We start from the raw sequence: 16893 nt of genomic DNA on the forward strand, positions 1-16893 counted from the left end.
TAAGAAAAAGAATATCACACATGGAGTAAGGGGGATGGGGAGAAAAAAAATATGATTTCATTTTATAGCACAACTCATCTTAACACAAATTAAAAGCCCCTACCACTTTTTTCTCTTTCAAAGACAAGACTCAAAGCACAGTTTTTGCACTTGGAGAAAGCGTTCCAGAATCGAAATGCTTTCACACATCTGCTACTCATACAAAAACGCGAAAAAAGAAAACCCATTATTGCAACTCACCTCTCCTAAGGCTTCCCGCAAATAGAAGCCAAGGACATTCCCTAAGTTCCCTAGCCAGTAGAGTGCATCTCAATAAACATGGATCTCTAACTGGTTCTGTGTCACCGACCCTTCGAGCTTCTTCCCCGACGTTTTCTGCCCCGGATTACATCTAAGCCATAGGCACGAAAGCCTTGCAATGGCTGCCTGGCCGGCAAACTGGACTCTGCAAGCTAGGTTCAACTCAGCCAACACGTTGTTGCCCCCTAAATCACACTCGAGATTTTCATCGTATCCATCAAGGTCAGACTCGGTGACTAGGACAAGGGAGTCGTCATCAAAAGCAGCCAGGTCCCCATTAGAAGGGCGGATTAAGGCCTTCTCTAATAAAGTATCGGCACTACTTTCAGTTTTCCTTACTCTGTAATAGTACTCTTGAACAGCCTATAATTCATCCAAAAAAAAAAAAAAAAAAAAAGGTTTCCAATTTACAGCAAAGACAACTAGCCATTTGATGGAACGTGAAATAATTTATGAACTTGAAGCACGGAAAAATCGTTAAGGATACCTGCCACTGGGATGAGGCGAGTGAAACTCTTGGCCTAATGGACCTCACATAGTCATATGCGGCCTCTGGTGTCATCTGCTTGTGTTTGACCTGTTTAGAGAAGCAAATATAAGGAAAAGAGAAAACTTAAGATGCATATTAGCGGGAAACCAGCTTGGTTGGCGTGAGTGGCCGTGCACTCTCGTCCCTTAAGAGAGGTCGGGAGTTCGAACCCCCTCTCGTATGAAAAAATCAATCTGGCCAGCACTTTGCTCCTTAATTGGACCGGCCCGGTGCGAACAGGGATTAGTCTGAGTATGGTACGGGCTTAAAAGTGCCTCCTACAGTTAGGGACTGCTCAGAACACCTCGTGGTCTGACCAAAAAAGATACATATTAGCGGGAAATTGATGAAGGCTTTGAGCTGACACGCTTACCAGGTAACAGAGGACGACGGTTGTGCTGCGACCACGGCCAGCTTTACAGTGAACATAAGTTGTTTTGCCACAAGATGCGTTTCCTTCACAAATAAGATAAAATAGCAAAGAAATTCCGATTAAATTATTAAAACTTGCACAAAAAAAACATGGTCAATTTTCCAAACATATTTTGCTCACAATTTCACTGCCGAGATTCTAGATATAAGGTTCGGGGAAAGAAAAAACGGAATAAAAATTCTTACCCTGGATGAAGTCCACAGCTTGACTGATATCAAGAAAGGATGGTGCAAAAAGATAGTCCCGGGTAGGAATTACCAAGTGATTGATGCCATGATCCTACAAAACGACAATGTCTCGCTTTATTTAGAAACAATAATAGGATATCGTGAAACAAAATTGCATTCTTGGTTGGCCTCATCGAAGTCAAATGTTTCGGTGAGATAACAGCGTGACAAATAATTAGGCTTAACTTACACGGTATAATGATGTTGGCACCAAAGTCTCGTATGGCTCATTCAAAGTCACGACACCAAAGACACCGAGAGCCTTCAAGTGAGGGACATCAGCAGGAAATGGTACAGCTCCTAAAAGGATAAACTGGCAATGAAAGGAGCGGAGTTATCATCATTAAATATCGTCAATATGCACTTCCCAAGGAAAGATATAGAGACAGAGATAAGGGGAAAAAAACCATAAAAATTATGTGAAACACTCGGGATTAAGAATGAACACCAATTGAAAACCATTGTAATTGTGTGCATAAAGGAGATGGCTTTAGCGATAAGGGAGGGGGTCACAACAATTTATGACGAACGATTAGAAACAAGTAAATACGGCGGGTTATGAAGGCAATCGAATATGAGCAATCAGTAAGGTTTACATACACTCCTAGTATATCTATACCTCATCAACCCGATCCCACCACCGGAACTCAGCCTGAACCTTGTTCCTCAGAACATTATACAGTAAAGTTGGATAAAAGAGAGCTCGAGCCCCGGCTCCAACCAACACCCTTTTCACATCTGAACATGGCTCCTCCTCCTCACTCCCTGTTTCCCCCTCCTTCAGTTCCTCAATATACATAATTTCTACCCCTAACAAAGTTCAGAAACAGTCACAATTCACCTACAAGCTCAAATTGAATCGATTAATGAACTGCAATTCCAATAAACTAATGAATTAAAATCCCAAAACTGCAAAATTAAATCCACAAACAAGCATTCAAATCAAACCCTAACCCTAACCCTAACCCTAACCCAAATGAACTTTGCAAATAACAATCTTCACAATCCAGCTACTTCTTCAAACGAATTCGACCCAGAACAACACCTTCTCCGATTCCTACAGCAAAACAAAAAAAACCCAAACTTTTATTTCACTTCAAGAACAAGAATGCAGGTTTTCTTGATCACGTTTCGCAATCTAAACCCCCACATGGGAGAGGGGAACTGGGGAAGTTGATGAAAGGAAGCAAATTTAGAAAGCCCGGAATTCAATGAATTGTGATGAGAGAGGGAAGCGGTACGGGACAAGAAAATCAACGACGAAAAAAAAAAGAGGTTTTTGTCTATGTAATACAGCGGTTTAGAAAGGAACGAGGCTATTCTGGGGTTGTCGGGCAATTCTTGAAGTGTATTGGAGGGGAGTTGGTGTCAATAAACCCATTCCTCTCCCTCTCTCTCTCTAGAATTTGGAACGGTTCTCTCTCTACCTTTCCTTTTCCCTCAACAAACTTGTCTATTTAGATTTATTTATTTTTTATGTAATCTTTTACAAACTAAAATCATCATGGGAAATTTACTCAAGAACTTTCAAACACATAACAGGGCGTTTGGTTGGAGGGGGGAATTATGTGGGAAACGAATTGTAATTTCATGGGAGTTGAATTACTGGGAATAAAGTGGTAATTTAAATTTCAGTGTTTGATTGACAGGAATAGAATTACTGGGAATTTCAATTCCAATGTTTGGTATACATGGGAATTGAAAGGGAATAAGTAGTATAAAGTCAAAAATGTCCATTATTGTTGTTAGACATTAATTTTAGGTTAAAAAATGAAGGGGTAATTTTGACTCATCACTATCTTTTTTTCCCAGGAATTAAAATACCAGGGGGGGACATGGGATTTTAATTCCATGAAAATGGGGGAATTGCAATTCCCTCCAACCAAACTACAGAATTTAATGGCCTTTGGAATTAGGTGGGAATTAAGTGGGAAGGGAATTTAAAATCCCTCCAACCAAACGCCCTATAAGTTGAAGTTGTTGAATACAAAAGTACAAAACTATGAAAAATATAAATCTATTATACCCGAAAAACATGTATTCTCAAGTACTCGGATAGTGATTACCAATATGAAACAGAATAATTAGAACTTCACGTGATTGACATACTAGTACACCACAAACCGCCCACATATTAATGTGGCAGTATACAACCAACAGACAACTAGGTTATATTCAATCTGTACGTGGTTGACGTATCACTAGCTCGGTTGCATCCAATCTTCACGTGGTTGACATGCCACCAGTTAGTTTACCATCAGTCTTCACGTTGTTGACATGCCATCTACCAGTTTACATTCGATCTTCGTGTGGTTGACATGCCTTGTAAGGGAATCTCTTTCTATGTCTGACTTTCTGGAGTGGTTTGATAACCCACTCCTTTTATTTGTAACGCTCTTATGGTTGATGATCTTTAATGAATTACTTTATTTCTTTAAAAAAAAAAAAAAAAAAAAAAAGGGAGAGAATTATAAATTTGATGATGTGGAAGTAAGCCACTTTTGAAAGTAATAAAGTATTGTAAGGATAAGGAAAGCAAAGACAAGAAGTAACACATTTTGTACTTCATCAAGTTCAAATCTTTCTTCACCCATAGAATTATATTGCAGGAGTTGAGGATCCAAACTCACAGTCAAGGCAAATTATTGTATGGACCTTGGTCCATACAATGTTACGTGGACCATAATAAAAAGTAGATTTTTAATATACTAAATGAGTAAATGTATATTATTTTTGTATTGAATGTACATTATACAATATAATGTAAATTCAATACAAAAATAATATACATCCCCTGAATATAATGTACATTATTTTTATATTGAATGTACATTATTTTTGTATTAAATATACATTATTGTACAGTATACAAAATATGATTCACACAACTTGCAATCGTTATGCTGTGCATCCGGTTGCACCGTACTTGGTGCATCCGGATCCACACGACGTCGTTTAGGGAGTAACGGTGCCGTTAGTGGCACCGTTTCACTCCACCAATCAGATATATTTTTTTTTTTTTAAATAAAACAATGCTCCTTCGTTTCTTCTCCACTGCATTTCACTTCCCGCACTCCATTCCTTCTCCAACACGATACCCTCCGTAAACGCTTCAATCATCTCCATTTCCTTACCATTTCTTTAGCATTTTCTAGCTTTCAAACACACTCGTCGTCGCTATTGTCGCCGGCGTCCGATCATCGCGAATTCAACAGCGCTTTCTCTGTAAACCAGAGCTCATCATCATCCTATAACAGGTATAAATGCATTTTACGTTGATACATAATGCATTTACACAAAACAAGCATTCATTTTGAGTATATATTTATGAAATTTTAAACTAGGGTTTTATACTGTTTAATCTTGTATGAATGTATAGTTATTTGATTATTAACGTGCATGGTTATGATTATGGGTTTATGAGTATATTTATAAGTTTATGGAACTGTAGTTTTACAATTTTGGAAGTATAGTTGTACATTTATGGAATTGTAGACATACAGTTTTGGGTGTAGTACTCTGTTAACCTTACTCTGTGCACCAAACTGCATTCATGCCTTCTTAACATAATTTGCTTTGTGCGTATACTTATGGAATTGTAGTTTTACAATTTTGGAAATATAGTTGTGCGTTTATGGAATTGTAGTTATAGAGTTTTGGATGTAGTACTCTGTGAACCTTACTCTGTGCACCAAACTGCATCAATGCCTTTTTAGCATAATTTGCCTTGTAGGTATGCTTATGGAATTGTAATTGTACAATTTTGGAAGTATAATTGTGCGTTTATGGAATTATAGTTATACAGTTTTGGATGTATTACTCTGTGAACCTTACTCTGTGCACCAAATTGCATTCAAATCCTTTTTAGCATAACTTGCCTTGTGGTATACTTATGAGATTATGGAATTGTAGTTTTACAATTCTGGAAGTATAGTTGTGTGTTTATGGAATTGTAGTTATGAAGTTTTGGATATAGTACTCTGTTAACCTCACTTGATGTTTTTTATTTGCAGAAATGGATCAGTCAGGTGTGGCAGATGATTCTACACTTGGTCAATTTGTGAAGTCTGTAAAAAAGAGAACAACCAGAGCAGTATTGAGCTCACAAGCTGCTGAACTCACCCCTGCCCAGGAAGATCAAGCAGAGCCTTCGACAAGGCAACAACCAGCAGCTGTAAAAAGAAAGAGGGCACCACCACAAAAGCGAGAGAGAGTACGGGACCCTGATGTGAACTACTTCAGTACACGAATGGGTCCCAAGCAAATGTATGACCTTGTCCAGCGTCTAACACATAACCAAAAGGATGCTGTGATTGATATGGGTTTTGGAGGGCTGCTGCACCTACAATTTTCAAGCAATTACTCACAACTTGTTGAGTATCTCTTGCAAAGGTTTGATGTTTTCAAATCAGACTTCATATTGGATGGTGACCATCTACATGTCGGTGAAGAGGATGTTGAATACATCTTGGGACTCCCCCGGGGGAAGAGAGATGTTGAGGAAGGTACAAAGAGTGAGGAAAATTCTACAGCTGCATATAATAAGGTCCTGACTGAGTGGAGGAAAAGATGGAATGTCAGGTCAGGGTCACCCATAACAACAAAGATGCCTGATGAAATAATCAGGAGAGGTGACCATGGAGATGCCTTCAAGAGAGACTTTGTGGTGTTTGCTGTCTCATCTCTGCTCCGGGGAAATACTGGAAGATATGCCAACTATCGAGTTATCAAGTCATTGCTCAACATCCGGTCAATCTCAAGACTTAATTGGTGCAAGTACACGTACAATTCTTTAATTGATTCGTATGACATTTACAAAGACTCTCCTACCAGATCCTTTGGAGGTCCAATGGTATTCATCCTGGTAATATCCCATTATACATAAAATGTTCTAATTATGTAATTATATTCATGCAATTATGGAATCATAGATATGCAATTCTGTATGTGTGGTTATGCCCTTATGGATGTGTAGTTTTGTAATTGTGGAATTGTGGTTTTCCAATTATGGAATAATAGTTTTACAATTATGGAATTATAGTTAATCAATTATAGATGTGTAGTTTATGGATTATGGAATTATAGTCATCCAATTATGGAATTATAGTTATGCAATTATGGAATTATAGATATGCAATTCTGGATATCTAGTTTTATAATTATGGAATTATAGTTATGCAATTATGGAATTATAGATATGCAATTCTGAATATGTAGTTATTCAATTCCTTAACATACTCTTCTGTACTTCTTGAAGCTCTTCTACTTTGACCGAGTACAGTTCAGAGGCATGACCGTCAACCGCACATTCCCAGCAATAAAAGCTTGGACAAAAAGCCTTGTACGCAAGCGAGTATCGGCTGAGATAAAATCAGGGGGTTTTGGTAAGGGCAAAGTTATCCCTCGATTTCAGAGACCTACTGCCATTGCATCTACATCATCACCCCGACCTGCACCTCCTCCTGCTGCAATACCAAGGCCAGTGTCCAGCCCTGCTGCTACACCAACTATTCCAGCTCCATCTGTGCCTCTGACAAATGTTGACCGAGTAACAAATGTGCTTCAACGGCTTACAGCAGGTGTCCTTGAGTTCGGTCAGGTCATGTCTGACATTGGCAAGCAAGGGGCCCCGGTTGAAATCATGAAGAGGGCTTTTTCAGGAATATCAACAATGCTGAGTGCTGCAAGCACAATTCAACCGACTCCTAGCCCAACTGCCTCGCAATTGGATGACATCTTCTTCGGAAGTGAGAGCTTCACATCAGCAATTGATTCTCTGGTAGCAGCTTTTGAAAAAACAAGAAAGGAAATGGAAATAGAAGTCCCATCATTTGAGCTACTTGGACGCTCTACACCAACCCCACCACCATCTCAACAGCAGCCTTTGGACACCTTGGTGGATAACATTGTGAGGAGTGCAGGAGTATCAACCTCAACAGAGAAGGAAGCAACTCCATTACTAATCAGAGTGCCATTCGAAAAGTCCACCACTCCTACTACCCCTGCTGCCCAAACTGCTGCTGAGATTGATGAATTTGATAAGTAGGTTACTGCTTTCTTATGCAGATTTAGACTATAAATATGGTTTTCAATTCATCAATAATTATGAATATTAAGTTTGATTAATATGAATATATTCTTATTCAACTAGTGACGTTGATTTCTTTACAATTATGGATATGTATTTCTCAAATTATGGACATATAGTTTATAGATTATAGAAATGTAGTTATACAATTCTGGAATTATACTTGTGGGGTTATGAACTGCCTCTGTTTTTTTCTGGACAACAGGGCTATGGATGAAAGTGAATCTGATGTTGAGGATGTTACTGTGAGAAAGAGACCTGTGCGCAAATTCAGGAACATCCCGCTTCATTTGAGGTCACCATATTGGAATAAGAACAAAGGCTCCATCAATAATGCAACTCCCAAAGAAAAGGTTTTTTCAAACTACGCATTTTTGGAAGCCTCAAGTGAGCACCCGGGAGGGTATGTTTCCATCCACCAATTTTACTTAAATTTTATTCATTAATTTATGTTCTTATATTTATTTATTTACTGTATTGTAGAGAGACATTGTTCAAATATGGTGATTACTACTTCACAAGGGATGATTTTGCAACTATGTGCAACGGTGAGCTACTGAGCAGCTTCCTAGATGTCTGGTCCCTACGTTTTACATTGCTGAACATGCCCCGTGCGGTTGGGGAGACAAAGCGGGTCTACTTCTCCACCCTAGTACATGTAAGTGTTCACAAATTATGAATATATAGTTTTTAGATTATGGATATGTAGTTATTCAGTTCTGGATGTGTACCTGTGAACCCCTGGTTTTATAATTTTGTAATTCTGGAATTATAGTTATGCAATTATAGAACTATACTTATGCAATTATGGAATTGGTTATATGCAATTATGGAATTATAGTTATCCAATTATGGAACTATAGTTGTACAATTCTGGAAATGTATATATATATAACTCTGTATGTATAACTTTAACATTTTCAACAAATATTATTTGGATTATGACTACCCATTCCTGCATTTGTATGTGCAGCTTCAAATTGATCCCAATGATCAGTGGATGAAGGATCTCCCAACTCACATAAAAATGAAGAATTTCAATGAGAGATTGAGCTATGAAATAACCAGCTTTGGGAACCTAGACATCAGTGATGCAGATCTGGTAAGTTCTATTACCCATGTCCAATTTGACTTTATCATGTCCAAAAAAATACTAACATTGCTTTAACTTTGAATTGGAATTAGATATTTTTCGCAGTTCATCGCCATGGTCACTACTTCTTGGTCTGCTTCAATGTGAAAGAACATAAAGTACAGGTCATTGACAACAAGGAGTTACCAGCTAGTGTTTCGGAGAAGGACAAATATGGCAACTGCCCACACTTATTGGTAATTTTGATAAAAAAAACTTGACATTCTTACCATTACCTATCTATTGACATAAAAGCATTATCAACACTAAACTAACTTTTCTGACCAGATTGAAGCATTCAGTGGTTACCTTAAGGCCGAGTGCCACTCCTTGTATGTGAAATTGTAAAAAGTTGATATAAAGTACCTTAAGTTGGACTGGGCAAACACTGAAAACGTCACTGATTGCGGGATCTATGTACTCCGTCATATGGAGACATTCCGAGGGACTCTACAAGACTGGCAGCCAGGATTCAAGAAAAATATGCGCTTGAATGTAAGACTACCATACATATTATAGTTTCAAAATACATTAAAAAATAAATAAAATTGCGAATGACTAATTACTTAATGTTCTTTGTTTATAGGCAAGCTTCATGTGTGAATTGCGAGCGAAATATGCTGCGAACCTCATAAAGTGGAGAATGAATGAAGTCAGGGGGGAGGTTCTGCAAGCGGCCAAAAGAGTTTCGAAGAAGAATTGAATGAATATTCTTCAACATGTTGACTGAATTCTAAACAATTAGAAAGTTTTTGTGAACTACATTGACAATGTGACTTGTATTTTGTGAATGTAGATGCATGATGTTAATAGCTAAATAACAATTTACATCTGATCTATGCACCTCTTTCTCTTTTCTCTTCTTTTCTTTTCTTTACTTTTTTTTTTTTTTTGTTTTTGTTTTCATGTATCAAATCTATAATTGCATGACTACTATAAATCCAGAATTGCAAAACTATAGTTCCATAATTGCATAACTATAATTCCATAATTTCATAATTATAATTCCATAATTGTATATAAACAATTCCACAATTGCATAACTATAGTTCCATAATTGCGTAACAATAATACCATAATTGCAAAACTATACATCCATACTTGCATAACTATACATCACAATTTCATAACTACAAATTCCATCACAATGGGGACTACACATGCATAAATGCATAACTATATTTTCATAATTGAATGACTATAATTTCATAATTGCATACCTTTCATAATTGCATGACTACAATTCCATAATTGTATAACTATAATTCCATAATTTCATAACTACAGTTCCAAAATTGCAAAACTACATATCCAGAATTACAAAACTAAAACTGTATAATTGCATAAAATCAATGATAACAACTTGTATTTCTCAATCTACACCTACATTGTCATCTAAACCCTTACTAAACTGAACAAAATCTGAACTTGAAGAACTTGGATGTACAAGGTATCCATCCCCAGCAAGCTTGGATATGTTTTCCAACACCAAAGACTGAACAGCACCCTTTGTACTCAATGCAGCTTTATTTGCAGCACTCCTTCTCCCCCTTGCAAGACTGTACTTCTTTTCAATAACACCACTCCTCCTTTTGTTACGCTCACCTTTCAATCTCCGACTTGAAGGATTTTGAACACCACCACTTGAAGATGAAACACCACACTCTTCAATATGCACATGCCCAACCTCGGCTTCAACCTTTTTCTTTACATCATCAACAGCCTCGTCACACAGTTTCCTCGCTACGCTGCTATCTTGACTAGACACAACTAATCTTTGAAATTTTCTACTAATATCGAACACCCAAATTGATGGAGGAACACCAACATTATAAACCATAGAATCAATGTTGACATTCCTACCATCAATAACCTTTTTAGTCCATCTTTTAAGTATATATTTGTCGGGAATACTAGAAACACAATGTACGTGAAGAATGCGTATACAATGACAACATAGAATTCCCAACTCAGACATCAACTTGCAACTACAAGAAATGTCCAAGTTGGCTGCATTAAAACTAACCTCATGCCTTATAATATCTATATCTGGCCGCCACACGTGATACTTCTGTTGATGGCCATCATTCAACACCATCTCTTGATGACACGCACTGCCTTTCATGAATTGTTCCTCAAACAGAAAATATATCTCAATCGTGTATACCTCTCTAGCATGTGAAAGAAGTTTCACATGCTCCATCATCATAGCGGGTACCCCTTGAGCACACCGAAAGTCTTCACCGTTCTCTTTACTTCTCCATTCAGAAATTACGCTTACAAACGATGAATAGAAATCACAAAGACCCGCTGTCTTGGACAACCTTCTAGAAATCGAATGATTTGTAGTTTCACTCCTTTGTGATGATAGAATGCCCCCAGAAAAATAGTCCTTGTTAAATGCTGGACACCACTTCTCCCTACAGTCATATAGCTTTTCTAACCAAGTATTCTTGTGACATTTATAGTCAGTCACCAACCTGAAAATGGTAAGACAAAATCCCAAATGATTATGAAGCAGAATATTAACAAGCAGCATCACCACATCTAACACATACTCAGAATTTCTACTGCTCTATATACATAATTGGAATACTATATGTCCATAATTGATAGACTATATATCCATAATCCATACTACTACATTTCCAGACACCACCAGTAAGTTCAACTGCTATATATCCATAATCGGTATACTATATATCCATAATCGGAATACTATATATCCATAATCCATATACTACATTTCCAGACACCACCACTGCTATATATCCATAATCGAAATACTATATATCCATAATTGATGCACTATACATCCATAATTACAAACGTAATGCAATAAAAACGATTAATTACTAACATACCTTGTCCAATAGAATTGAAATTCAGCTTCGGTCTCTGTGTATTTCAACACGTAGTTAAACATATCCAAGAAATCCTTATTGCTCCTTAACGTCTTGATATGCTTCTTTGAATTCTCACCGATATGCCATATGCAAAGACGATGACGTGATGTTGGAAACACTTTAGATATAGCAGCAGCCATAGCTGCACATTGATCTGTCATAATAGTCTGTGGAGACTTGTCACCCATTGATCTTGAAAACACTTTAAACAACCACACAAACGATTCTATCCTCTCGCTCATCAAAAACCCGCATCCAAACATTACATTCATGCAATGGTGATTCATCCCTACGAAAGGGGCACAAATCATATCGTATTTGTTTGTGCGATATGTCGTATCATGCACTAACAAGTCCCCAAACACCTCGTAATCTCGTCTCATTTGACCATCCCTCCAAAAAAAACTGCACAACCTTGCATCCAAGTCAAGTTCAAAATCAAAGAAAAAATCAGTCTCGGTAGACTGCCTCCTCCTAAAAATTTCAATTAAAGAGTTAGAATCCGTTCCATCCAATCGCTTGACAGTATCCGCAGCCATTGAATTATAAGCATCTCTACTGGTGAAACCAACTAAAGGGGACCCCCCCGATTGGTGTTTTAGGAACCTAATACCATCTGCCAATGCAACACCACTGTCCTTCAAACCTTGTAAATATAAGAGCTGATTATCTCCGACACTCCTATGTGAACGAAGTAGATGACTCTTGTTGAACACACATAACTCGTGATTGTGCACTTTCTCGTGTTTCGTAACTGTCCACAACCCATCATCACCCACGTCAAATTGAACAAACGCTCCACACCCTGTCCTTGTGTCAATTTTGGAATAAGCCTTAACCCCACTGTTAGCCTTGTAACCAGCCTTAGAACAACAAAATTTCTTCATTTGAATTGTGTTCGAAGATCCCTTGTATCGTTGATGACCCTTCCTCACACTAAAACCAAGTCTATATGCATAACTGTTATACACCTCAAAAGCCTCATCAGCATTACTTACTACCAAACCAGCCAAATCTTGATCAACTGCAAATATAACACAATAATAACCATTTCCATTAACACATAATTCCTAATCATAATTTGCTAATTAAAAGGTAAACCACTATGAATAAACCTGGAATTGATGAAGATCCATCAACATCTACATCTACTTGATCTGAACTCATTGAACCATCCACAATGCCTTCACTAACTACATTATATAGACATGGTGAACATTAATTCAAACAGTTCATCAAACAGAAAAAACAGAGTGTCTACAGATTCTGTATATATAGTTATATGATTATGGAAATATAGTTATACAATTCTGGATACACAGTCGCAACAAACTGCCAAAACAGAGTACCCCTAATTCTGAATATATAGACATGCAATTCTGGAAATATAGTTATGAAATTATGGAATTATTGTTTTCAAATTCTGAAATTGTTGTTACACAATTATGGAAATTACTTACGTGATTTTGCACAACTATTTGCAGATTCTAGACACAAACATCACTGCTAATCACATAATCATACAAAAAACCAAAAGGAACGATTGCAAAAACAATAACAAGATCACCTTGAATCGAATGCCAATCATCAACTGCGGAATTCGTCTGCTCTGTTCCATCCTCCATCTATCAATCACTTTGTAATTCCCGATTTCGATTTGCGAATGCGATTGAGATTGCGATCGCGATTCCGGTGATATCGAATGCCAATACCACAGCGAACAACTGCCAACGATCGAGTTTGAAACTTGGAAACAAACTCAAAAGGAATTTGGAAGTAAACGCCGTTAACGGAATTTTTTTTTTTTTTTATAAAACCCCGCGTCATTAGGCTAAAACGACGTCGTGTGGATCTGTATGCACCATGCATGGTGCATACAGATCCACAGCATAATTTGCCCACAACTTGTATAAAATATGGTCCACACAATAATGATTGCCCAGTCCATGCTAATTGTCTAATTGGACTTGTTATGATTATGATTGAGTATAGTGGACCTAACCCACATTTGATCCAGCCAAATAAGCCCATTATTGGCATTTGAAACGAGTGGCAAAAGGCAACATGTGAAGGCCCAAAATATAAGCAAATTGGGCCCTATCTTACAAAAGTTGCAAGTTTTTTTTTTTCCACAAAGAAATGACTTTTCCATACCCATTATGCCAACAATCTTTAAAATTGTTACACAAAATCCATAATTTAACAGCAAAACCTCTCATTTTACTTCATAATATTGACAATAGAGAATAACTTTTCTTTCTTTCTTAAGGGTTTTTTTTGGCCTAGAAGAGTTTCAGACATTCATTTTCACTAGCGAAAGTAACCTCTCAAAGTGAAGAAAGTTCCTTACGCACAGTAAAGAAAAACCTAGCCTCTATGTTCAATTGAGTTACGATGATTTACATTCTCCTACAAGTTGTGTCGAATCGGGACATGAGAACCCTAGGAGTTGGGGATTCAACTAACCTTTTGAAACAACAACAATGCAAAGACTATATAATAATCTATTCATTTCCCCAATTTAATTACATGCCAAAGATATCAACACAATTAGGCAATGGTATATATATCTAAAACAATAAATAACTCTCTACTCAATTCTGACCAAATTACCCTCCTAAACATACACCCAAAAAAACCAAAATCCTCTGCCCTTAAAAATGTAAACACCCTACGGTACAAGGGCATATATGGGCCAAATTAAAATTACAGTTGGGGGCGGTGCGGCTGAGGCTGGAGGATGGCAGTCCATGACTGAATGAGCCCGGGCGGCGCCGGCTGGTGGCGGTGGACGGTGGCTGCGGGCGGCATGGTGGCCGCGCATGAAGAGGAGGTGGAGGAGGTTGGCGGCGGAGACGAGAGCGGCGCGCGCTGGCACTGAGGGCACATGATGAGGGTGGTGGGCGGGCTCATGTTCATGTACAGCTGCGGCGACAGTTTCAGCGCCCGGAGGTCGTTGACCTCCTTGTGTAAACGCCGGTTTTCGTCGGCGAGCCGCTCGCAGCACCGCCGCAAGTACTCGCAATCTATCTCTGTCTGCTTCAGCTTCGTCCTACATTATATATATTGTTAGTTGTTTACAAACCTCAGCTCCTTATACAACAGCTAGCACACATGCATGCACATCTTTATATATATATATATATATATATATATATATATATATATATATATATATATCATTCATATAGAGATTATTCTTGAAGTGGTATAAAACTTTCATGCATATCTCGAGTTTTCATTTTTCCCAAAATGTTGAATTTCAAACCCCGAGGGCCCCACGTTCCAACTCGACATAGCATTTAAGTTTTCTCGAGTTTTCAGTATTGTACAAGATGTTGCAAACTTTAAAAAGCTTACAACCAATCTTGATTATCCAAATATGTAAACTCCATATTATCATATAATGTGCACTTTTAATGCTATATATTGCATGTATATTTTGTGTCCAAAACCTTTTATATATATATATATATATATATATATATATATATATATATATATATATACTTGTTAATTTATAATGCATCCTAGCTAGAAATAGCATTTGGTAATTACAACCCAATCCCCAACCCTATAAACCCTAATTTTAAATATTTATATTTATAATAAAAGGACGTTTATGAAATAATGAATTTTTGGATATTTTTTAGTCGAAAAATTCTACAATTTCATAGGATTTTTATTGCGTTATGATATTTAATACTCTAAAAAGTTATATTCTAAGCATAAATAACAATGTTGTATTACATGTTAAAGGCTTTCCTTTTATTATTATTATTATTATTATTATTATTATTATTATTATTATTATGCAAATTTGAATATGATAATGGCAATTGAAGTAGTAAAGAACAAAAACCATTCATTAATGCTCTAGTTTTTATGACAATAATACCCTTGTATGGAGTGAAGAATTACACACCTTGCCCTTCTGTTCTGGAACCAGACCTCCACTTGTCTGGGCTTAAGATTGAGCTGTTTCGCCAAGGCCACCTTTTGCTTCTGGAAATCAGAGGCAAATTTGAAAAGACATTATTACCCCGAGTGTTCCGAAAATAGCCTCGATTTATGAGCAAAAATTACAAAAGGGGTACCGGGTTGAGCGTGTTGTGGCCTCTGAAAGTGTCCTCAAGAACCGCCGCCTGTTCCTTGCTCAGCCGCAGCTTCTTCCTGGCGGCGGCGGCGGCCGCCGCGTCGTCTCCGGCATCGTCCTCCTCCATGGAGGAGGTGGCCATCTCCGCCTCCGCCTCCGCCGCCGTCTCGTACTCCCTCTCGCTTCGCTTCCCGGTCACCGTCGAGGCCGTGCTGTGCGGCGACGACGCCATCGCATTGTCGTCGTACTCCGACGCCGTCACTGGCTGGTTTATATCTATCCCCCCGCCATTTTCTGCATAAAAAACAGATTTAAAACATAAAATCAAACCTGATATCTTAGTGACCCAAAAATTAAGAAACTGTGAGAAAACTTACCAGAAGAAGAGTGGAGATTCCTGTGTTGCATGAAAGGGAGGCGAGGGTGGAGAAGATTGAGCGGGAAAGAACGGGGGGCTGTCGGCTCAAACCCATTACCGACGTTTTTGCCGTTGGTGGTCGCCGGCGGCGGCAATCCCAGGCTCAAACTCAGGCCAAAATCATCATTGCTCTCACCCATCTTTAGCTTTATTTCTTTGAAAAGAAGCCAATAACCCTTTTTTACTGTCTTCTTGGTGGTGGCTTTGGAATTGGCGAAGGGCTTTGTGTAGGGGACAGAAAGAAGGAAAATGGGGTGTGCTCTTTTGTAGTTGCAGTAGGTGTGCAGCTTTTTTATATTGACTGGTGTGTAGCATATAGCCCTAATAAGTATACATAGTAATATGTGTGTCTCTATATATATATAAGGTAAAATCTTCGAGAATATATAAAGCCTATGTACTTTTTTTATGGTACAATTTCATTATATATATAATAATAATGATTAAATGAGATCATTTTTTTTTTATAATGGTACAATCTATTGTGTGTATTCTTGTAGGGTCTCACGATCTCACGGGGAGAGGTGGTCTCACTGAAACATTAGTCAATATATATAAAAGGTGTTGATCGATATTGATGCGTATATACAAGTTATTTAGGTCATACATTATAATAAGAGTAATAAAATAACAAAATATAAATCTATATTAAATAATTACAACTTAAATACTTACCTATTTCACTATTTTACCAATACAAATATGTTTGTAAATTAAAAACATACAAATTTAAGTAATTTACTAATTTATTCTTCATATGTAAA

The 16893-nt window shown here is 37.6% G+C and overlaps 4 protein-coding genes across 4 annotated transcripts; 1 reads left to right on the plus strand and 3 right to left on the minus strand.

Annotated features, from left to right (window-relative positions):
* Window positions 1–39: 39 nt before the first annotated feature.
* Window positions 40–2896, minus strand: LOC109183035 (putative dual specificity protein phosphatase DSP8). Its single transcript, XM_019333253.1, has 7 exons — window positions 2476–2896; window positions 2109–2295; window positions 1680–1802; window positions 1448–1541; window positions 1203–1285; window positions 788–877; window positions 40–663 (listed from the first exon to the last, which is right to left on the minus strand). Exons 2-7 carry the CDS (start codon window positions 2286–2288, stop codon window positions 310–312), a joined length of 924 nt encoding a protein of 307 aa, XP_019188798.1. The 5' UTR covers window positions 2289–2295; window positions 2476–2896; the 3' UTR covers window positions 40–309.
* Window positions 2897–5504: 2608 nt separating this feature from the next.
* On the plus strand, window positions 5505–9412 carry LOC109186562. The gene is made up of 8 exons (XM_019336598.1): window positions 5505–6353; window positions 6747–7531; window positions 7783–7980; window positions 8061–8235; window positions 8551–8679; window positions 8763–8906; window positions 9073–9204; window positions 9296–9412. Exons 1-8 carry the CDS (start codon window positions 5505–5507, stop codon window positions 9410–9412), a joined length of 2529 nt encoding a protein of 842 aa, XP_019192143.1.
* A 669-nt stretch (window positions 9413–10081) lies between these two features.
* Window positions 10082–13240, minus strand: LOC109186569 (protein FAR1-RELATED SEQUENCE 7-like). The gene is made up of 4 exons (XM_019336611.1): window positions 13183–13240; window positions 12731–12808; window positions 11574–12639; window positions 10082–11189 (listed from the first exon to the last, which is right to left on the minus strand). The coding sequence occupies exons 1-4, from the start codon at window positions 13238–13240 to the stop codon at window positions 10082–10084; spliced, it is 2310 nt and encodes a 769-aa protein (XP_019192156.1).
* An 859-nt stretch (window positions 13241–14099) lies between these two features.
* LOC109185986 (homeobox-leucine zipper protein HAT4-like) lies at window positions 14100–16504 on the minus strand. Its single transcript, XM_019335936.1, has 4 exons — window positions 16089–16504; window positions 15713–16005; window positions 15541–15620; window positions 14100–14667 (listed from the first exon to the last, which is right to left on the minus strand). Exons 1-4 carry the CDS (start codon window positions 16267–16269, stop codon window positions 14322–14324), a joined length of 900 nt encoding a protein of 299 aa, XP_019191481.1. The 5' UTR covers window positions 16270–16504; the 3' UTR covers window positions 14100–14321.
* Window positions 16505–16893: the final 389 nt, after the last annotated feature.

Source organism: Ipomoea nil, unplaced genomic scaffold (assembly GCF_001879475.1).
Source record: "Ipomoea nil cultivar Tokyo-kokei standard unplaced genomic scaffold, Asagao_1.1 scaffold0188, whole genome shotgun sequence".
Lineage (NCBI taxonomy): Eukaryota > Viridiplantae > Streptophyta > Magnoliopsida > Solanales > Convolvulaceae > Ipomoea > Ipomoea nil.